Source organism: Balaenoptera physalus (genome assembly GCF_965194825.1).
Source record: "Balaenoptera physalus genome assembly, chromosome: 16".
Lineage (NCBI taxonomy): Eukaryota > Metazoa > Chordata > Mammalia > Artiodactyla > Balaenopteridae > Balaenoptera > Balaenoptera physalus.
The window spans coordinates 84,035,253-84,058,546 of NC_138898.1; the positions used below are offsets into that span (position 1 = coordinate 84,035,253).

The 23,294-nt window shown below is 49.3% G+C and overlaps 1 protein-coding gene across 5 annotated transcripts in view; it reads left to right on the forward strand.

Annotated features, from left to right (window-relative positions):
• Window positions 1–23,294, forward strand: part of POR (cytochrome p450 oxidoreductase) — a 74,073-nt gene continuing 50,779 nt past the window's right edge. For 2 of the 5 annotated variants that reach the window (XM_082429579.1, XM_082429580.1), the window contains exon 1: window positions 10,838–11,100. In XM_082429579.1, the coding sequence (XP_082285705.1) occupies window positions 10,853–11,100 (248 nt within the window). In that variant the 5' untranslated portion in view covers window positions 10,838–10,852. Of the gene's footprint in view, window positions 104–2,512; window positions 2,684–6,399; window positions 6,429–10,837; window positions 11,101–23,294 lie in introns of those variants that run through there. The other 3 variants (XM_082429583.1, XM_082429582.1, XM_082429581.1) reach the window with 3 other exon arrangements.

The following is a 23,294-nucleotide window of genomic DNA, read 5'->3' on the forward strand; positions in this document are numbered from 1 at the left end:
GCCACCATGGGCTCAAGCCCTGGGAAGGCAGGACGGTCCTCAGCCCAGGACCTGCCCCAGTTGTTTGGCCCTGCCCAGGGCGCCCACACCTCCAGCTGCCCAGGTAGGTGCTTTCGCAGCATGCGGCAGGGCAGGGGGGAGGGGGAGGGGGCCAGAGGCTAAGCACTGGAGGTGGCAGTCTTGCCACTCCACCCCTCCTTGGCCCTCCTGGGAAGCCAGGTTCAGGGCAAGGAGGGCAGAGAGCAGGCTGCCCGTTCCTGGCAGGTCAACCCAAACTGAGACTGAGAGCAGCTGAAGGCAGGAGGTGTGAGGAGGCAGAGTAGCTGGCTGGGCTCTGCCCTGCCCTCTGTCCTGTCCTAGTCTGTGGGGGGGTAAGGAAAGGGGGGAGGAAGGAGCTGGTGGGGGGCCTATCCCCCACCTGTGTCCAGATCTAGTGGTTCAGCAGGGAAAGTCCTGGGCTCTAGTCCCAGCCCTGCCATTCATTTACTGTGTGACCTTGGGCAAGTGCTTCAACCTCTCTGAGCTGAGTTTTCTCATCTGTACCATGGGGAGGTTGCCTGTGATGATCTTGAAGACTCTTCAGGGCTGACCATCTCTGCTTTAAGTTTGTGGTGGGACTGGATGTGGGTGACCCGCCCTCTTCCATCTTCCGCCTCATCTGCTCTCACCCTCATCCCATCCTGCAGCCATTTCTGACTTCCAGCCTTGGGTCTCCAGGCCAAGGACTGGAGACTTTGGGTAACTTTTCAGGGCCTTGTGGGGCCCAGATCTTCATGGTCATCTTCTCTCTTCCCCGGAGGCAGGCTGGGCAGGCATTTTTATCAGAGAGAAGGGGAGCGGAATGCCCAAGGCTGCACAGCTGGGGAGGTACAGGCTTGGCCTGTGAAGGGCGTGGGGCTGAGTCCCTGGAGAACCACCCCGAATTTCTCTAGCTCTGTGCTTCCTGGACCACCAGCAGCATGCAAATGTGTGCACCTACCTGGCCCCTGGCCTCCTGAATGGGACTCCTTGGCATGCACGGTGCCTGGGGGATTCCTCTGCAGAATAGTTTAGAAGCCACTGCTCTGGAAGGCCCAGGAAGGGGTAGGTAGTGAGACTGAGTCTCCTCTGAAAGCAGCCCTACAGAGATGGATGGGGGTGACACTTGCAGCCTGGGAGGCTCCTCGACTCTCCGGGAGGTGGGCACCAGCAGCATCTGGAACTGGGGGCCCCCAGGCACCCGGCTTAGGCCAGGAGTTAGGGTGGTCTCTGGAGACCTTTTAAAAAGGGGAGGAGGGGACTTCCCTGGTGGTCCAGTGGTTAAAGCTCCGCGCTTCCACTGCAAGGGGCGCAGGTTCAATCCCTAGTCGAGAAACTAAGATCCCGCATGCTGCGTGGCATGGCTGAAGGAAAAAATATTTTTAAAATAAAAATAAAGGGGAATAAGTGCTCAATAAATATTGATCGAAAAAGATAAATAAATAAAAAATAAAGGGGAGGAGGATGACCTCGACAAAGGAGGCACCCTCTGCAAAGCAGGGCCCGTGGCCATGTGCAGGCTGGGCAGCCCAAGGCACGGAGGGAGTTTCTAGGGCTCCTTCCTTCTCCTGCTAAACACTCATCCCTCTTGAAAAATACATTCTGGGGAATGAGGCCAGAGTTGTTTTAATTTCCTGACCTACCACATCCTTTTCTCTTGGCAGACTTGGCAGAGCCAGTGTTGCTAAAATGATTAAAATAATCCTGTTATCATCCCCCTGGCTCCACTCAAGAGGCTTTCCTTCCTTGTGGGACATGACCCCCCAGAAGCGAAGGGTCTCTCGCAGGCCCTGGAGAGATACCTCTGGGGTTGAAAAGTCTCTCTGATCCCAAATGTGGGCACAGCCCCTCCCCCAAGAAATTGCATTGAGGCCCACTTTGCAAAGAATCCTGTGAAAAATAAGCCTGAAAAGCAAAACCCAAAAACAGTGATGGGAGACAAGGGGATGTTCCATTGTCTTTTTCTAGAGAGCTGTCCTCCAAACTCACTGGTTCTACTGGTTCTGTCCCAGAGCTCCAGCTGTGGTCTCCCCCAGGCAGAATGCTAAGCTGGGATTCACTTCTGCCCCTCTTCCCCTCAATAGAAACAATCAACCAGTTTCCCTCATACCCAGACTCCAAGCATTCATCTTCAGAAATCAGATAATATAATAATAATATTAATAACATAATAATATCTCAGCAGATGATTTCCCCTTCCGTTAGCTTGTTTAATTCTCAGACCAACTTTGGAAGGTGTCTAGGTTCACCCCCATTTTACAGATGAGAAACTGAGGCCCAGAGTCAGAGGCAGATTTCCACGAAGCTGAAGTCGCTTAAGTTTCAAGACCCCCATTTGCTGAAAACAATAATATATGTGAAATGATCACTGAAGGTGCACTAAGTGAGTTTTACCTTTTCTGTCCTTACAAACCATCCAACTGTGACTTTATTCAACAAAATGAAACACGTTCTGGAAGATCGTATTTGTAATGTCGTATTCTTTTTCTCGAAGGGGACTCCTGTGAAAACTGCTGAGGTCCTGCCAGTGTCTCTTGGGGAGGAAGTGGCAAGACGGAGGCTCCAAGTCAGCGATCTTTCCCTCCACCACCTCCTGCCCTTCCTCCTGCCCCTTTCTACTTTCACCTCATCTTGTTGTTCCTACTGTTTTCAAGGTAATGGGTTGGTATGTTCTACCTGCCTTGTTTATCCGCAAAGGTGGGTGGTAGATTCATGGGAAATAATTGGGATAGATTTTCTTACTTTAAAATAAGCCTGTAATCTCTGTTACGGGGGATTAGACTAACTCATATCGTAAAAGGTGGAAATTACACGGGGATGGATGTCAGCTCATTCAAAGGGAAACTTAAGCCCGTCAGAGCTTTCACAGATGGATGGGCTGCCTGAAAAGGCAGTGAGTGCCCAGTCACGGGATGTGGACAAAGAGAGGCTGGAAGTCATTCGTTGCCGAAGAGGTGATTCCAAATTTAGGGAGGTGGGTGTTCAGGCAGATGCTGTGTAAGAGGGGACCCTGAGAGTCTGCGGGGGCAAAAGCGAGGAAAGAGACCAACCTAGCATGCAGGTGAGTGAACACAGGAGAGAAGGTCTCAGGATTGGGGTCGGGCTTAGAAGCCTGGATGGCCTCGGCTGGGGGGCGTTATGTCAGCTCAGTGTCCCCACATTTGGGGCAGGTAGTTGTCACCAGGGCTGCTGTTCTTTCTGACCCTACTCCCAGCTCTTCTCCGCTCCCGTTGTGAGGTTTTCATTTCTGCCTGCATTGTCACTCTGCCCCGACCCTGCTGGACACAGTGTTAAGATACCTCTATGTTTCTCCAGCCAGGATCCAGGAAAAAGTATATCTGCTCATTACCTTATCACAAGTGCTGCAGAGGTAGAATTTGACACCGGGAGGGACCTGAGAATCCAAACCCTTCATAAGCTGTCAGCTAGTCTGCACACAGAGCAGGACAGAGCCTCCGTTCCCTCATCTGTGATACGGGAACAATAGACCCCAGCTCTTGGGATTGGGTGAGGTTTTAATTAGATCTGTGGTCCTCAAACTTCAGCCTGCATCAGCATCACCTGGGGGGCTTTTGTTAAAAGCCAGATTTCAGGATCCCCTCTCCCCCAGAATTTCTGATTCAGTAGACTTTGGAAGGAGCCTGAAATGTGGCATTTCGAACAAATTCAAAGGTAACGCTGATGTTCCTGGTTTGGGGACCACACTTTGAGAATCATTCAACTAGACCAGTAGATTCTCTATCTTGGCCCGGAGACCACCAGCCCCTTAAAGCCAGGGACCAGCTCTAACTCATTTCCATTTCCGCTAAGGCCCACGGTAGGTGCTCCCAGGCAGTGCCGTTGAACTGAATGTAGATGGAAGCCAAGCAGCCTTGCCCTCAGAGGCTCTTTCTCAATGGCTGTCACTGGGTTCTGGTTGCCGTGTCAACAGCTGGAGCTGCTGCAGCTGGGCGATATGGGGAACGTAATCACGGGGCTCTTTGCAATAGTGAGGAGAGGGGCGGAGGGCCTGACCTAGCAGCACGTGGACGAGAATAGGGAGGTAGGCAGGGAAGACGTGGCTTCCGAAACCTCCCGTTACAGAGTCTCCCTCCCATTGGCTTTGCAGCGGCCCCAAACCCAGGAATAATTTAAACCTTCGTTGCATAACAGAGAAAGGAACAAAGGGAAGGGGGCTGGGCGGGGGAGGGGCTCATATGTAGGAAACAGGAAAGAGGAAGGAACCCTGGTCCCTGAGAACCAACAGACACTTGGCTACTTCATGCCCACTAACCCATTTACTCCTCACCCAGACCCCAAGGGGCCGCATTACAAGGACCCACAGTACCCGTCCAAGGTTACACAGCTGTCTGGGCCTTGGCGGCGTCCAGATTGGGAATCCGACCTGCTGTTGCCAAAGGCTATGTTTGTTCTTTCATTTCAGGGCTGCCTCTGAAATTGTTGAACTTTGGACGAGGTTAGAGGACTAGGAGCGTGGGGTGGCGGGGAGGCTGTGAGGAAGGTCTGGGGAAATTTTCACACCCCGGGGAGCCAGGCCAGTCATCACCTGAGCTTCTCCTTCAAAGCAACCACCCCCTCCTCTTTATCTGTTTTTGCGTTTGGGTCCACCTGAGGTGTGCCTTGCCGTGGACATGCCACCCTCACCCCTGTTCTGGCCAAGTGAGCCCCATAAGGCAGTGGTTCTCATATTCCAGTGTGGATAAGAGTGAAGCTTATTCAAAATGTCAATTTCTGCCTTGCCTCTGGAGAGTCTGGTCCAACAGCTGGGGGTAGCGATGCCCTAGGAATTGGCAGTTTTAATAGGCCCCATGATGATTCTGATGTATGGGGCCTGTGAACTGCCCTTTGAGACATCCAGCCAGGGCCTCCGCTATCTCCTGTACTTTCACCGTCCCTTCTGGAAGCCCCCAGGTTTCAGTGACTTCTCATTCTAGCTCCTGCTGCCCCTGCCCTCTCGTCCTCTCAGCTGTTCCCTGGCAACAATTCACGTCGTTGCCAGACACTGTCTCCAGACAGGATATCCACAGCTGCCCCCCGCTGGCCAGCTCACCCTGCAGCCAGCAGGCCCACACACACCCAACTGGCTTAGTAAGCCCCGCAGCCAGGGCCTCTGCTCTTTCTCATAAGGACCTGGCTCCTGACCAGCCAGGGAGCCTTTGGGCAGACTGAGCCAGCTGCCCCTGAAATCAGAGGGAACTAGGATGTCTGCCCTTTGTAAAAGAGGTTTGGGCAGAGAACCATCCCATCAATGGAGAAAGAACAGACTTTGGGTGCACCAGCCAGATAGAGCTGCTTTATTTCGTTGCCTTAGTTTCCTCATCTGTAAAATGGGGGCAAGACCAAGTGCTCATCGGAGAACTTCAGGAAGTTCAGAGTCCCCCTAGGCACGAGGTCAGGCATGAGGTTTGGCCAGAGGCTTAGAGGTCGGGGAAGTGTCTTCAGGCTCCTCCCCTTGCTCCTCTTTGACAATAAGGCTCACCTGCGTCCCTGCCTTCCGCCCTGCTGTCACAAATCCATCCTTTGCTCATCACCACGAACCTCAGAACACCTGGGAGAAGAGGTGGGGCGGGACAGGGTTTTTCTCCCCATTTTGCTGATAAAGAAACTGATTTCTTATCCAGGGAGGCCGTGCATCTGGTTAGCAGTCAAAGCAGAATTTGGCTCCTGATTTCCAGATGGAGGTTCTGTGCCTCTGTGCTCTGGTGACTGCCGCATCCCTGGCTCTATAAGTAGACAGGGCAGCCCCTTTCAACACACCTGGAGTGAGTTCCTGCTCAAGGCAAGGGGTTGTGAAGTGGTCTCGGAGACTGTAAGACTGTGCACCCCGAGAAGGAGGAAGCCGGAGTCAGAGGGAGCAGGGAAGAGTCAGGCTGACTGGGACAGGGGCCCTGAGAGGCTGAACCCTCCAAGGCAGAACTGCCCTGGGTGGGGCTGGGGGGAGCCTCCACCAGCGTGAGAAATGGTAGCACTCCGAAGCAAGAGTGGCACAAAGCCCCCCTCCTAGGCTGGGTGAGTTCCCCCAGGGGAAAGGACGGCTTCCAGGGTTGGGGTGAAGTGGGAAGGGTTTGGATGTGCTTGACACGCTCACAGGTGGGTAGCAGGCCCCAGTCACAGTTTAAACACTTACTAGTTGTGGGATCTTGGGGAGCTTGGGACACATCCCCTCACCTCTCTGAGCCTCTGTTTACTCATCTGTCAAATGGGAATCATAGTGTATACTTTCAAGAGAAGATTTGCAGTAACACCTATAGACTACTTAGCACAGCGCTCGGGATCTAGTTGGTGCTCAATAAATGGTAATTAGCTCCTCCCTTCTGTCCCATAGCAAGTGGGAGCCCATTGCAAGTGCTCAGCGAACGTTTGGTTCTATAGAGCAAGGAAAGGCTTCAAGGGATCATGGCAATCAAAAGGTATGCATACAGGGTACAGTCCTTAGCTTTGTGGGATGTTTTACGTGTAAAAGCTTCTGCTGTGGAGAGAAGCTTTGCTTTAGGGGTCAGTTTCTGGCCCCCCAGCCCCTGAGCTTTCTGTCTGTTGTAGGTGCTCTGAGCTTTCAGGTTGTTCACATTCAGAAGAATCTTGTGGGAAGAGGGTGTGGGACGGCAGAGAAAGGCCCTATCCTGATGGCCCCCATCTCTCCCTTAGAAGACCACATCTTCCTGATGAGCCCTTAATGCAGTGGTGCCCGCACCTTCACCTGGACAAACCTTCTTCCATTCTGTTCAGTGGAGGGACACAGCCCTTCCAAAAGCAACAAAGCAGTGGCCTGCACAGGTCACAAAGTCCTTGTTCTGCCCTGACCGCAGTCCATTTCCCTGTCTCCCTCTCATTCCAGCCTTGGCTCTGGCACCCCTGCCCCTTGGACCCTCATTCTCGTTCACCCAAGCCCAAGCCCCTTAACTCCAGGCCGCCTTTCCTGAATCTTCTGTGGCTCATCCCGCAAATGCCTCCATGCTGCCTGCATCTGGCAGAACCTGGGGGTTGGGAGGCAGAGAGAGAAGAGGCTTCTGAGACAGACCTGCCCTGGAGACACTCAAGACTGACGAGACATGATTTAAAGAAGGAAATACTCTGGGCCTTGGAGAGCTGGACAGTAGTGAGGGAGCCATCACTTCTGGAGGGATCAGGGCATCTTCCAGAGGTGGAAGCATTGGTAGGAGATGGACATATAAACATGGAAGAGAACAACATTCCTAGTGGCTCAGAGGAATAAAAATGCACAGCATGTACAAAACTGGATTCATCCAGTTTTGCTACAGTGTAGAATTTGTGGACAACAGTTATAAAGATCAAGCTGGAAAGATACGTTGGGGCCAGATTTTGAACGCTCTTTCTGCATTCCAGACTAAGGCAATCCGTTCATTCCACAAACTGTTGTGCCCCTTTATGAGAACCGAAACACAGATAGGAATCAGCCTCGTCCTTTACAGTAACCAGTATGGATGGGGGCTGGGGTGTGCCTGAGAACCTTGGAGGGAGTCTCAGGAAAAAAGCTTGATACACCAGATCCCTGGAGAGATTGAGGATCTGTTTCTTTTAAATTGTGCCGGGGGGGAAGAAAATGAACTTTCAGAAAGAGGACGCACAGCACGAGCCCTGTAATCATAGGGGTGGTTGGTTCGGCTGTGCATCCCCTGTACAATGTGTCAACAAAGTCAGTGCTGCTTGATGACTTGACTTTTAGGCTCAAGGGACAAAGCAAAGAACATATTATGTACAATGCAAATGTTGTCAAGCTCGATAATGAAAATATGGAAGTTCAGACAGCTAAGTGGGGAGACAGAGGCGGGGGTACAGAGCAAAGGGAAGGGCAAGGATGCTGAGAGCTTCATGGTACGGCATGAAAAGATACTGCTTGCGGTGGATGGCTCAAGAAATAAAGGTCCAAGGCTATTATTTCAATTATAAAAATGATTAACAGAGGAAGTAAAATAGGTATATAAATAATTATGTTGACATGTGGGCAGGGGAGGTGGGCTGTGGTTTTAATAACCTAACTCACCATTAGCAGGACTCTAGAGGTAACACCTAAAATTTCAGACAACATGCAGCCACACAAACATTTATTTACCAGCATGGAAATAAGGACCAGAAGCAAGTGCGAAACGAGGTAAGAAGTGATTCTTTCCGAGCAGTGAAGATGAGGCGCAACAGAGGGGAGTTGGCAGGAAACTGTTGTCTGTAACCCCACACGTGTTGAATTTTGATTTAAGAAAAATGAAGGGGATAGTCACTGTTCTTTACCTATTGGGAGCCAGTCAAAGAGTTGGTTCTTTGGCCAGTGACAAGGTTGTTTGAGTATTTTTAGAAGTATTTACGTATTTGACTTAGAATACATAAAACATTCATAAGGCACAAAATGTGAAAGATACAAAGGGTGTACAGTGACGCTTCCTTTGCCCTTGGTCCCGGTTCTCCCATTCCTCTAGAGACAACCAATGCTATCTCTTTTTTTCTTTCCACAGAGGTCATACACATACAACCAAATATATATCCACAGTGTGTACATTTTTTCCTCCACTTTCCCCCACTGCAATGCTTTCAAAAACACCAACAGTAGCATTCCCTGCCTGTTGGCCATCACCTTGTATTTTTCGTTCATCAATTTATCTGAGAGATTGTTCTGTGTCAGCAATGAGCTTCCTTATTTGTCTTCTTTATAGCTGGATGATATTCATGTTTGGATGGGGAAACAATAAATGACAGTGTCTTTTTCCACACAGCTCCACCGACCCTGTGTCATCAAACTTTCAGATTTTGTCATCATTGTAGGTGAAAACCAGTATCTTGGTCAACTTTTAATTTGCATTTTTTCTACGTGTGGGGTTGAATAACTTTTCATATGGTTAAGGGCCATTTGTATTTTTTCTTCTGTGAACTGATGATTCCTATCTTTTGCCCTTTTATATTAATAAGTCTTTTCTTATTAATTAGTAGAGGCTGTTTATTAGACAAATATTTCCTCCTGGTTTGTCCTTTGCCTTTGGACTTTGCCTGTAGGTCTTTGTCACACATTAAGTTTTGATTTTTTTTTAATGTTTACCTTTTTTTAAAAATTTCGGCTGCTTTGGGTCTTCGTTGCTGTGCGCAAGCTTTCTCTAGTTGTGGCGAGCGGGGGCTATCCTTCATTGCAGTGTGCAGGCTTTTCATCGCGGTGGTTTCTCTTGTTGTGGTGCACGGGCTTCTAGGCACATGGGCTTCAGTAGTTGCGGCACGCAGGCTCAGTAGTTGTGGCGCACGGGCTTAGTTGCTCTGCGGCATGTGGGATCTTCCCGGACCAGGGATCGAACCCGTGTCCCCTGCATTGGCAGGCGGATTCTTAACCACTGTGCCACCAGGGAAGTCCCAAGTTTTGATTTTTATGTAGTGGTTTTCTCAGTCATTTATGGCTTCTAACTCAGAAAGTCCTCTTGGAGATTAACACAATTCTCCTATGGTTTCTTGTAGAACTTTTCCTTTTTCTTCTCTTTTTAAAAATTGTTTACATCTTTTATCTATCAGGAGTTTATATTAGTGTAAGGTGTGAGATGTGTCTCCAACTTACATTTTTTTCCCCAGCTGGCTAGTGAGAGTATGTTTTGAGGAGGAAAGTTTAAGGGACAGGAAGGTAGGGCACTGAGCAGAGCAGTATAAGAGGAAGTTTCCCTGGTATAGGTATAGAAGAAACTGGAGGTGGCATTCGAGTCAGGAACTGCTGAGATCATCCAGGTGAAAGGTGAACCCAGGTAGGCCTAAACTAGGGCAGGGAGAGCAGGAAAGATGAGAAAGGGGGAGGGTGGTCCTGGAGATAGAATCCCTAGGACTCAGCTACTGGTTTAATGGGAAAAAGTAAAAGAAGATGCCTGTCTCCTGCCTCAGAGATGCTATCAGCAGAGAGAGAGAATTCAGTGGTATGTGTTCTGGCTTCACAGAAGGCAGGGTGCAAGGATTCAGAGGCAAAGTTTGAAGCCTCTCTGGGACACTCAGGGAAGATTGTTCAGCAAGGTGGTGAAAAGGCGAGAGGGAGTATCAGAGATCTGGGGGATGAATTTCCCTACTGCTCTCTTGAGGGCCTAGCATAGGAGTTACACATTCAGTCCCTTAGTTAGACAGGGGTACGCCCCACCCTGAGGGCTACTGCATTCATCCAACCTGTTGGAGGGACTGATTCAATGGGGTGAATCAGACATGTTCCTGACAGACTGGAAAGATGGAAGCCTAAAACTGGGGCCACGGGAATAATCCTCTCCTTATATAGGCCTTTAGTATTTTCAAAGTAATTGGTTGTCGTTGGTGGGTACCATTTTTAAAGATGGAGAACGGGTTCTGAACGAAGTGAGTTGCCCACTGTTCCAAAAGGAATTCGCAGCAGAGTCTGTAATAATAATAACAACAACAACAACTTACATTTCTAGAGCACTTACTATCGCACTGAGCTAAATTGTTTATGAACATGAGTTATATCATCTAATCTTCATAATCCTGTAACATAGGAACCACGGCAGGAGGAAGAGGTGGGCTTCTTACCCCCGACCAAGACAGCCTATCTTTCCAAACCCGAAGTGCCCTCTGCCCCCTCCTGCCTCTTCGGTCCAGTCCTCGCCCCCTGCCTGCTCACTTCCTGCCCCTCGACCCAAGCAGGCCAGCATTCCAGTCCCAGGCTGGAGGGACCCCCGACACTGTTCATGCAGGTTCGCCATTTTCAGGCGAGGGCACTGAGGATCGTGGAGGAGAAAGAGTCGCGAACACACGCGAGCGGCGGCCGGCAGCAGGAGGCCAGACGGCGCGGCTCACGGCTATTGCCCCCACGGAACTGTCAAAGGCGTGAGGAGACTCCCGCCCCCTCCCGGACTACATGCTGGGCTCCGAGGTCCCTCTGCTGAGCTGGGACGCTGAGGGGGCGTGGCCTTCAGGGCCGTACCAAGAGCGCGGATTCGCAGGGGGGAGGCCTGGCCCCAGAAACAAGCGCACGGCCGGGTTGGGCGGAGCGGCGCCGCCGTCGGCCACGCTCCCACCCCCGCAGCCGGCGCGGGCGGTGGTAGCGCCTCAGTGGTGTGGGCCTGCGTCCTCCTCAGGTGTCCGTACTGCAGCCGGCCGACCGTGGTGAGTACGTGCGTTCGCTGGTGCTGGATTGGCGGGGTCCGGTCGCCAGGACTCTGGGTGCCCGGGCTCCGGGGCCCGACGCCTTCTGGCCGCCTCGGCCGCCCGGGCCCTAGGCATGGGGGCGGGCTCTTGGGCCGGGTCGCTGCCCAATTCGCCCGACGCCGGCGCGGAAAGCGCGGCTCCCATTTCGGCCCTTCTTAGGGTGGCCCTTCCCCTCGAGCTGACCTCTCGCGGAGGCTTGAGGGTCGTCGTTTCCACGGCCGAAGGCGCCCTACCGGCCCTTCGGCGGAGGATCGGGTCTCGGCGTGAGAGGGCTCCAGCCCCCACGCCGCCACCCTTGGGCTAAGCCAGTTTTCCTCTCCGAGCCTCAGTTTCCCCGTCTGTACAGTGGGCCTCAGGAGGCGGCCAATTATTGGGTTCACTCACGTAGGACGCGCTCGATGAGTGTGGGTGGGACCCGAATCTGACCCCGCAGCATCAGGTGGGTTTAGTCGAGCCCGCCAGCCCTGCCTCTCCTGGGAAACGTTCTGCGTGCCGGCGGCATCCCTGGGGGACAGTGCTCCTCGCGGGCAGGTGCCTTGGCAGGTGCTTTGCCGGGCTCTGCTGGGCAACCGTGATACCCTTAGCTCGTGGGAGCAATTGGGAAAGAGGTGGAGGTCTTCTGGGCGGCGGGGGCACTTGACCTCGACTTCTTGCTTTTCATTTCTCGATGAGAGTCACCACTGTGTGAGCCGGTGACCAGTACTGAGAAGTTTGGGGCCATTTCAAAGAACGTGGCTGCCTCCTCTCTTAGACCGACAAAATACAGCCTTCCTTCTGAGCTTGGCCGAAGTAGGGAATAGTGCTAAGACCAAGGGAGACAGGTCTGGAATGGGTAGTCCTCGGTTGGAACCTTGGCATCTTGGCAGGACACAACTTCTTGGAGCCTCTGTTTCCTACTCAGTAGCCCAGACAGTGATACAGCCCACCCTGTAGGCCCCCACAGGGTTGAGGTTCTGAGGCTCAGAAGAGAGGGTCTCGGAGGGTGACGTTGAGAACTGTGACATTCCACGTAAGTTGAGCAGTTAACTAACCCTCTGGGATCCAGTGTCCTCACTGTGCAATGCTGTAATTCACAGGCCCACCTGTTTGGGGAGAAATCATTGATTCATCAACCACTCACAAGTTCTGTCTACACAAGTCCCCTTTGAGTGGTTGTGGGGTTGGCTTGATCAGGAAAAAAGTCCAAAAGTCCCAGTTAGTAAAGCAGTGAACCCAGAAGAAACCACTTTCTTTTCTTTGTGTCCCTCTACGGAGTTCTCATTTTCCTTTTGAGAGAATGGTCAGTTCTTGAGCTTCTCATGATTTTCATACCACCTAGTTTAATCAAGTCTAAAAAAGTGGTCTGCATTTCAGAGAATAGAATATTGGCTTCCAGTTGGGTTGTAGTGTTGAAAACTTCAGAGTGATCGTTAACTCTCCCAAATCCTTCGTGTCTAGAACTTGAAAAAGTTACAGATAGGTTTGAGCACCTGGAAATAGCAACCTTGATTGCAGTCAGCATGAGTAAGGCAGGTGAAACTCCTGAGTGGTATGAGTTTGTAAACAATCATGAGGTGTATGAGGTGCTTGTTGCCAGACAAGCCTTAAATTTTAGGACATGCCAGTGACTCTGAATTGATCCTTCCTTAACCCCTTGAACATCAGGATCTGAGTTCAATAAAGTTCACGTGTACTTAGGAGATAGACTATTTGAAATCAGAACTGCTTGGCAAATCCAGAACATTTACTTGTTAAACTCATGGAACATTTCAAGTTCATAAAAATGTAGCTCTTAAGCAACTTTTTTTTTTTTTTTTCCTAATAGAGGCTTCTGTAATTGTGGGACTTTTCGTGGTTCCAGAGGGCCCAGCTGCCCCGGCAACATCTGCTTCCTCATGCTTTAGGAAGGAGGAGAGCCCTGGATGGGGTGGAGGGTGGGGTGTCAGAGGACCTGAGCCCCAGCTCGGGCACTAGCACTGTGTGCTTTTCACCAAACCACCCCAGGCCCGGGGACCTCAGTTTAGTGCTATGGGATTTAACTTACATGTCAGATTCATTTAAAAATTAAAATGAGAAAAAAGTGAAATGGAGAAATGACTTTTTATAAAAATAGATTTTATTCTGTTTACAAAATTACTAAGTGCTCATTATTTTTAAAAATACTCATATCAGAAGGAGAAAAACAAATACCGTATGCTAACACATATATATGGAATCTAAAAAAAAAAATGGTTCTGACGAACCTAGGGGCAGGACAGGAATAAAGACACAGACGTAGAGAATGGACTTGAGGACCTGGGGAGGGGGAAGGGTAAGCTGGGATGAAGTGAGAGAGTAACATTGACATATATACACTACCAAATGTAAAATAGATAGCTAGTGGGAAGCAGCTGCATAGCACAGGGAGATCAGCTCGGTGCTTTGTGACCACCTAGAGAGCTGGGATAGGGAGGGTGGGAGGGAGACACAAGAGGGAGGGGATATGGGGATACATGTGTACCTATAGCTGATTCACTTTGTTACACTGCAGAAACTAACACAACATTGTAAAGCAATTATACTTCAGTAAAGATGTTAAAAAAAAAACTCTTATAGAAATACTCAATATAATAGTGAACATTCCTCGTAGCCTTACACTGAGACAAAAAAATTACTGCTAGTGGTGTAGTATATATTCTCCAGATATTTTTCTTCACAAATAAAAACATGTATTACCTAGATTTTTTTTTTTTTTTACTTAAAACAGCAGGAATTTTTTACTATTTAAATTTAAAACACAGAATTAAGATGAAACTAGTCATGCTGTTCTGAGTCTTGCTTTTTATTACTTAACATGATGTCTTTCTATAGCAGTATGTAAAGATCCACCTCATTCCTTTTTAAAAACCTCATTCTTTTTAAAAATGACAATATCCCAGTAACCAATATTATTGAAAAAAATGTATGTTGTTTGCAGCCTTTTACTGTTATGAATTCTGCTACAATGATTAGCCTTGCTCTTTATCTTTCAGCGACTGGACAAATATTTTTGCATAATGAATTCTTAGAAGTGGAAGAACTGGAACATTTATGAGCTTTTAAATGTATTCATTTAACAGATGTTGATTACCTATGATATATCAGGCACTATTTGAGGTGTCGGGCCTATAGCAGTGAACAAAACACACAAATCCACCACGGCTCTGACACATGGTTTGTCAAATGATGATATAATTTCAGATTTAACTTTTTACTATGTGTCAGATTCATTTGAAAATTGAAATGGAGAAATGACTGTTTTTTATAAAAATGTATTTTTTCTGTTTACAAAATTATTAAGTGCTCATTATAAAAAGTCTATTACAGAAATGTGCAATATAGACAGCGAATGTCCTTCATAGCCTTACACTGAGACAGTTTTCAGATGGAGAAAAATAGTACAGAGGAGTACGTGTGTTTGTAAAAATGGGGTGACTTTAAACGTCAATAGATATTGCTAAACTTCCCTCCAAAACTGATAATCTTGTTATGTTCCCACCAGCAGAGACTCATCATTTTTTTTTAAATTTTATTTATTTTATTTTATTTTTGGCTGCATTTGGTCTTCGTTGCTGCGCGTGGGCTTTCTCTAGTTGCGGCGAGCGGGGGCTACTCTTCGTTGCGGTGCGTGGGCTTCTCATTGCGGTGGCTTCTCTTGTTGCAGAGCACTGGCTGTAGGCGCGTGGGCTTCAGTAGTTGTGGCACGCGGGCTTAGTTGCTCCGCGGCATGTGGGATCTTCCCGGACCAGGGCTTGAACCCGTGTCCCTTGCATCAGCAGGTGGGTTCTTAACCACTGCGCCACCACGGAAGCCCAAGACTCATCATTTTTTAATTCATAATTCTAGGGCCAGTTGCTAACTGCTAATGGCAGAGATGCTTTTTTTTTTTTGGCCACACCGTGAGCGGCATGTGACCTTAGTTCCTGGACCAGGGAATCGAACCCTCGCCCCCTGCAGTGGAAGCATGGAGTCTGAACCACTGGACCGCCAGGGAAGCCCAGAGATGCTTTTATTTCAGGAAAATTTATGTGAGACCCTGAGCTAAGTTTGTATCAGGTATATATATATAATATATATTATATATATATATATATATGTTATATATATATATATTATATATTATATATATATATATATATATATATATAACATATATATATATATTTTTTTAAGTTCTTCTGATGACCCCAAAGGCTGGTGTTTCCGTGCCCACTTCACAGCTGGGGAGGCTGTCTCAGAGATGAAATCACTTGCTCAAGTCTATGAGGGTGAAACTAAGGCCTCACATAGGGCTGTCTGCTTCCAGAGCCCTCCCTCCTCTTTTTGTGCAATGTTATCTCACATTTTCTGACTGTAGAGGATTTTGGCGGGGGATGGGGGGAGGGAAATCTAATACATGTAATTGCTTAATAACATGATTGTTCCTCGCTTCCAGTACCGCAGTGCGCAAGGATGTCTATCTTGTATCTCTCACTGTACATTTCGTCATAGCGTAAGAAACTTAAATGAGTATCTTATACAGAGATAGACAAAGCCAGTTCTTTTATTATTATTATTATTATTACCATTATTATCATCACCATGATTATATAAGCTACAGGACAAAACTTGTTATCTTGTGCAGTTATCTGGCATGTAATAGAAATGTAGGCTCACGGAGCAGGTGGGGAGAAGCTCCTGGGTCAGAGGTAGCTTTCTAGCTTATACAGGCACCAGCTTGTAGTGGTCCACACCGGCCTTACATTCTTCATCCGTCAAGTGTAGGAAAGAATCCCTGCTCCACCTGCCTCCTGGAACCGCTCAAGAAGTATTTATTTTCGGTAGTGAATTCTCTTTGTTCTTGGAAATGTTTCCATCCCTGAGAAATGACATTTTAAAACACGTTTTTGGGCTTTAGGGTCTAAACTTCTGTGTTTAGGGCCTGGTTTAGCACTCAAGCACTCTGACGGGGAGAGGACCAAGCAAAAGTGAACAACGATGACAGAGTGTGTCGAGTTCCTTCTTGAGACAATGCGTGCGAGGCGTGTCCTCTCGGTGCTGAGCTTGCTGTGCGCGCTGGGGAGCACTCAGGACGAGCTGACTTTATTGGGGAGGGCAGGTCCTGCAAGGCTCCACGGAAGACGGGACATTTGAGTTGGATCTTGGAGGGTAGCTAGGAGTTCACGGATCCCACCAAGACACACCTGCTCTGGGGCGTGTAAGGGTGTAGGTTGCCTGATGCTTGGAAATGACTGGGGCTTATCTGAAGGGGTCTTGTGAACCATGCTGTGTGATGGGAAAGCTTTTCAATAGGTCTGTGATGTGACTAGCACGGAACAGTGTATTCTTTTCTTAGGTTTGCGGACTTTCTTACTTCTCTCTGGATGAATTCATCATTTAGAAATCTTACTCTGCCTAAATCTGTGTCATACCATTTCAGAGCTCTACATCCTGAAAGTGTTTTTCCTCCCCCAGCCCCCTCCCCAAGTGAGGTGTTTACATTAGTTGTGTGCCTGCTGGGATGTGTGTGTGTGAAGGTGGCGGAGGAGTCCCATGGCGCAAACCATGGCTCTTTGCGGACTGGTGGCTCCTGTTGGTTGGGTCCACTGGAGCCAAATCCATCAGCCTCTGTTATGCCTGATGCTGGTTGGCATGGCAACACGCTCGGGGATGTCGTGAACAAAGCAGCTGGGGGACCTGGTCCTTCTTCTGGGTGGCTTGTGGAGAAAGCTGCTGACATAGGGGGCTTACTTGTTTTACTTATAAAGAGGTGATGTGGTGGGGGAACATCTAAGAATTATCCTTTACTTGGAGTGCTGGAGGGTGAGGCATTCTGGTCTGTACGCAGCTGAGAGAATTGTACACGTGCTTCCCTGAAATTAATCTGTTTCAAAGCTAAACTAGAATAAAATGATGAGCCAAACTGTGGTGCCATCGGCCGTAGACTGTTTCTCAGAGAACTGGATTCTTTGGGAGATGTCCTGTAGTAGGAAAATAGGATGGAAAAAGCTGAGTTTTGTCCCCTGGTTGTAATCACGGAGGAAGATGGACTCTGTAAGGACACTCTGATGTGGGGTTGTGTAATCTGCTTCTAGGTGAAAATCAAGAATGGCGTTCAGTCATTTTTTTTAAAAATCTCCCCTAGTTTTGTCTTCAGTGCCTTTTCCTGTGGCCCTGTGCACCCCATTCCTTTTGCCAGAGCAGCCTTTCATATCACTTCTTCCTTTGACGCTTAGGTAAGAGCACTGTGACCAAGGTAACTTTGATCCTCATGGCACACACCATCGTTGCCCTGGGTAGGCTGGGTCTGTACAAAGGTTGGAGGACTGGGTAGGAACACATGAACTCATGCTCGCCTTCCCTGAACCCGGTGTGCTGACTCTGTATCTATAGGTCACTTGGGGTCAGTTTTCAACACTGAAAACAGGGCTGACGGTTCTCGAAAACACAGGAGAATGGATCAGCCAGTTGTGCCCGGCTTCTTTCAGAGGTGGGGTTTCGGGTGGGACTGTGGTCTTGTGAAGAAGGGCATTTGTTGGTTTCAGTTAGGGTTTCAGAACCTTTGCGATTAGGAAACCACATGGCATTACCTGGACATGTTGGACACAGTGCCTTATGTAATGTGACTTGCAAACTCTAAAAGGTCATTGAGCAAGACCGTCCCGCCTATCTGAAACCCCCACCCTGCTAGTGACCTCACCGTCCCCTGGTCCCCGAAGCTCTAAGGACAAAAGACATTTTCCACTTTCCCCTTGTCTTCACTCTGGGGTGCCTCCACCACACAGTTCCAACAGTTTTTAGTCTTTGAATCTCCTTCCACTGCTGTGGTCTTATTGTGGCCCCTGTCATTTCCTGCTGCGCCAGCTCTCGAATTGGCCTCCCTGAGTCCATAATTCTCCCTCCCCGCCCCACCCCATCACTTCTTGTGATCTGTCCATGGTACCATTGCTCATGAAGCCCAACTCTTATCAACCCTCCTTTGCTCAAGAATTTACAGTCACTCTCACTGTCTTACTGTTTTCTGTTTATTTTTCCTTCTTCTCCGTCTGCTTCCACCAAGAATATGGAAGTGGCTTATATTAAAAGGAGTCTCATTCTCCCTATCCCTAATGGCAATATGGGGGTTGGAGAAGAATGTGGATTCACTGAGAACAGAGAATTCCCCATCATTTCCACGAGTGTAGGCCAGCACATAGAATAGTGCCGGGCATGAAGTAGGCCCTCAGAAATGCTACCTGGATGAGTGGCAGATGAGTGCTTATGGTTTCTCTCTCCTGAGTGTACTGCCGAGCTTTCTCCTGCATATTGACTGAGGTGCCAATATTGGGTCTGATCTGTGTTTTTTAAGATTATTCTAAGATGCAATATGAACTTTTTGTAGGATTTTAGTTTCCATCTAGGTGTGAAATTTTAAATGTTTCAAGTTCCTCCTGCCATTGATAGTTTATTCAATAATTATTTTTTAATTGAAGGAAAGAAATGACTTGTGTACTGCCCCTCCATCATAGTATTCTATGTCTTTCTGGATATTTCTAGATCAGTTAACCTGGATGCCAAAAACATGAATAAATTTGTTTATTTAAAAAATTCTAATGAAATGAATAAAAGGGATCTAATCTAACCTTTGAGTGTCTTTTGTATGTCAGGTGTTTCATATCTCATGTGATGATCATAACACTGTGAGGATGGTCAGCAAGGAGACCGAGGCTGAATAAGCAATGTGCCCAGGGTCCCGTGGCGTGTAGGTGGCACATCTGGGGTTTGAACCAAGGTCTGTCTACCTACATGGAAGGCCCATGAAGAACATGGAAAAGGCCCATGTTCTTTTCATGGCTCAACAGGGTTTTATTTTAGGTTTGTTGAATTTCAAGGCCCACACCCTCCTCAGCAAAACCAAGAACCGTGGAAAGAACCTAGTTATTGAGAGAAGGCCCCAGGAGGCAGGTAATTATACCAAAAGACAGTCAAGGGAAGTCATTGTGATGGAGCACAAAATTCATCTCAGAGCTTCGTGGAAGGCAAGGAAAGAAGGACAGGATTCACAGCAAACATGATGGAAAAAAGGAAGCGCATCAGTTTATCACAAGAAGCACTTGTCCTTGGGGCTTCATATAACGGTCACGGAGTAAGGCAGGGGGCAGCAGCCTCCGTACTCAGGAGGCGTTTGAAGAGCCCCTCGTGTGTACCAGGCCCCCTGTGAGGTGCTGGGACTGCACTGTGTGTGGACAAGATCGACAGGATTAGATAGATGGCTTAGGCCAGGGTGGAGGGAATGTTCTAAAGAACAGAGGAGTGTGACCACAGGTCACCCTTTCTGGGACCCACTGGGGTAAAGGCAGTGAACTTCACACTCCCTTATAATACTGTCAGGGCAGTTTTTTGGGGGATGGGAGCCAGAGAATAGACCCAGAGTGGTGTATTTTATCAGGCAGGGGTAGAGCAGGGGGATCTGGGAGAGCGAGCGTGGAGAGACCCTTTGCCAGAGGCGGAAGGCAGGCAGTCCACAGTGGAGGCCCTGAGCGCATCTTCCACGCTGTGTCCGGCTATTTTGCTGTGGAAGTTGGAAAGCCTGGCTTGGCTTCTTGCCCCTTATCGGGTGACTGTAGGCAGAGCCGGGAGTTCTCAGCAGGCAGCACTTGTTGTGGTTCAGTGCTCCCGGCTGAAGGGCCAGCATCCTGTACCAGCGAGTGGGAAGCGAGAGAGGTGCTGGAGCTTTTGTGGATTCAGTCACGCAGCGGGTAGATGGTGAGCTCTGTGTCATGCCAGGCCTCCTGAGCACGAGGGCTCCTGAAATGCAGGGCAGCGCCAGCCAGACACCAGCCCAGCAGTGCTGTCACCTGATGGTATAGTCAGGATATTAAACTGCCAGGTGAACCCCAGGCCAGGCAGTGAGGCGGCTTCTGTCTACAGCTTTGCCTTGTTCTACAAAGGTGGTGAAGGGCATACAGGTGGATGATTGAGTGGCTCTGACGCCAGTGGGTCTGGGTTTGAATCCTGGTTCTAACGCCTATCAGCTCCCAGACTTTGGACAAGGCACTCTAATCTCTGTGCTAATTACAGCTCCTGTACCTCAGAGCGTTGCTGTAAGGAGGACATTAAGTAGTAGAAAGTCATAGTGTGAATGCTTCATACCTGGTAACGGCTGTTACAATTAGTATTTATTTAGAAAAAAATAGATACGATGGCAGGTGGGGACCTAGGGATAAGCTAGCGTATGGCTGCTCAAGGCTGTTTGGATTTGTCCCGAGTTTCCTGATGTCCAGAGCAAAGCGTGGGGGGGAGGCCTATAAGGGGTGGGAGTGGCTGCTGATGGGTACAGAGATTTCCTTTGTGGGGCGGGGGTGATGAAAATGTCCTGGGGTTAGCTAGTGGTGCTGCTTGTGCGATGGGTGAACATACTGAAAACCACTGAATCGTACACTTTAAAATGGTGAATTTGGGGTGGGGGGGGCGTGAATTATATCTCGATTTTTTTTTAAATAAATATTTATTTATTTATTTATTCTGGGACCCTGCGTTGGGTCTTCATTGCTGCGCACGGGCTTTCTCTAGTTGTGGCGAGCGGGGGCTACTCTTTGTTGCAGTGCATGGGCTTCCTATTCGGGTGGCTTCTCTTGTTGCAGAGCACGGGCTCTAGGTGCGTGGGCTTCAGTAGTTGTGGCACGCGGGCTCAGTAGTTGTGGCACGTGGGCTCAGTAGTTGTGGCTTGTGGGCTCTAGAGCACAGGCTCAGTAGTTGTGGCGCACGGGCTCTGTTGCTCTGCGGCACGTGGGATCTTCCCAGACCAGGGCTCAAACCCGTGTCCCCTGCCTTGGCAGGCGGATTCTTAACCACTGCGCCCCCAGGGAAGTCCCAATATATCTCGATTTTTTAAAATCAGGTTTATCAGTCTCAAGTCCTTGAGCAGCTAGACTCTCACTAGTTGTGCTACTGAGTCCCCATCACCTCGAGCGAGTTGTGCACACCTGCGGCAGACACATTCACTGCTCACGGCCTATTTCTGTCCCCACCCTCCCATCCCTTAGCCCTCTGGAAGTTAACCTCAGCTAATGCCCTGTGAGTGGGAGCGTGGTGTGTCCCCTCTGCCCTGAAGCATTTAAGGTCTGGGACCAGTCCCCCCCAGTCTTCTCACCATCACAGAAGCCCTGCAAGTTACGTGTTGAGTTGGTGGCATCACAAGGAAAAAGCTGCTTGAAGCACCAAGTCCCCTTAAGGAGGCCAAGAGCCTGGCAGAGACACCTGGCCTCCACTGGACATCATGAAAACTTATGCATTACATCACTTGGGGCATAGGGCAGGGCTGGGAGGGGGACACCTTTCCCTGGTGCTGTGGCCTGTGTCCTCATAGCCCCTCCCTCATGCGTGCTGTGTGAGGCGGGTCTTTTCTAACCGGAAGCCACAGCCGATGCACTGGAACCCGAGCGTGTCCCCACTGCTGGCTGCAGCCGAGTTCACAGCCCTGGCTGTCAGCGGGAGCATTCAGCTCAGCTTCTGGGAGCATGTCAAGTGATTGAGTGTACCTGCCCCGAGTGACAGTGTGGTGTAATGTCAGGCCAGCATTTTGTCTGCCTCCCCTCTAAGAGAACATGGTCAGGCAATCAAAAACTCTCAGCAGCTCCTGGTTTAGTGCAGGTGGCGTAATAATCGTGGACACTTTCACGGACGCCGTGAGACAGTCCTCTGTCCCCATGGGGTCTGGTTCTTACTGACTCGCTCATGCTGTTCTGTTGTGACCTTCGATAACCCCACTGCCCACATCCTACCATTTAAAAGCATGGTGTGACTCGGCAGGCAGAGATCACGGAGATGACCTTCAGTTGGTGCTCAGACACACTTGATTGACACCAGCCTTTAACGCATGGCAGTGGCCTAATGTCAAGGCGAAATGCAGGCAGAGCTGGGGATCAAAACAGTGCCATCCAAGGCCCGAGCCTGACGGCGGTCTGGCCTGACCTCGTGATAAAAGCTGGCCCCTGGGAAGTGCGTGGCCACGTGTCTATCTGCCGTCCTCCGTCAGCGCCTCCATCACCGTGTGTAGCTGCTGCCCGCAACAGCCTTGTGTGGCTCCTGTCCTCGTCCCTCCCCACCCCACCCCCGGCAGAGACTCCGTCTTTGCTGAAGGGCACCGTCTCCTGCTGGCCAAACCTAGGGTGACAGGCCAGCCTGGGAACCAACCGGGACGAAGATGAGCCAGGAGTTGGGCCACCCCCTTGCTCGTCTGCAGGTAGATGATGACTAGAGCCGTGACAGGAAGTGACAGAGAGGGTCTCGTATGGCCCTTAAATCTCCCTCTTTGAGTTGCTGGCTGTGAGACCTTCAGTGATTTTCTGGTTCCTTAGGTCTTCAAGTCCGTGTCTGTAAAAATGGGTGAAATATTTATCTAAACAGGCTAATCATAAGAGTCAAAAGAAAGTGGTTGTGTAAAGCACCTAGCGCGGTGCTCAGCACGTGGTGGCCGTGGGGTCAGTGCTGTCCCCGTGCCCGCCCCCTGCTTAGCGAGTAGGCAGCGCACGAGGTGCTGATGAGGACTGCAGCCTCTCTCTCCTGCAGTGCTCAGTGCTGGGTTTTTGAGAACCACGGTCCTTACTCAGGTGACGAGTAAGACATAACTTGAGCTTCAGGAGCTCATAATCAGGTCAGAGAAGTGGACGGGAAGGTAACTGACTATAACCCGAGACAGAGGCTGCCAGGTGCCGGAGCTGAGTGTGAGCGTGAAGCCGGCAGCCAAGCTTTTATGGAGGAAGTAGCATTCGAGTTAACCCATTAAGATATAGCTTTGATGGCTACGGAAAGAAAGCGAAGAACATTCTTAGGAGGGAAAACAGTGAAGCAGAAACAGGCAGCAGTGTATGAGGTGTGTCTAGGGGGGCTGATAGGAAGGCCTCACAATAAGGATGCTACTGGATTTTTTTTAAAAAACTTTTTTGTTTTAAACCAATTTTTGACTTACAGAAAAATTGCAAAAATATTGGGTTGGCCAAAAAGTTCGTTCAGTTAGCGAATACATTGTTCAATAAAATTCTTGGCAAAAATGAAAAATATGTCTTTTATTTATTTTATTAATTAATTAATTTATTATTTATTTTTGGTTGCATTGGGTCTTTGTTGCTGTACGCGGGCTTTCTCTAGTTACAGCGAAAGGGGGCTACTCTTCGTTGCGGTGCGTGAGCTTCTCA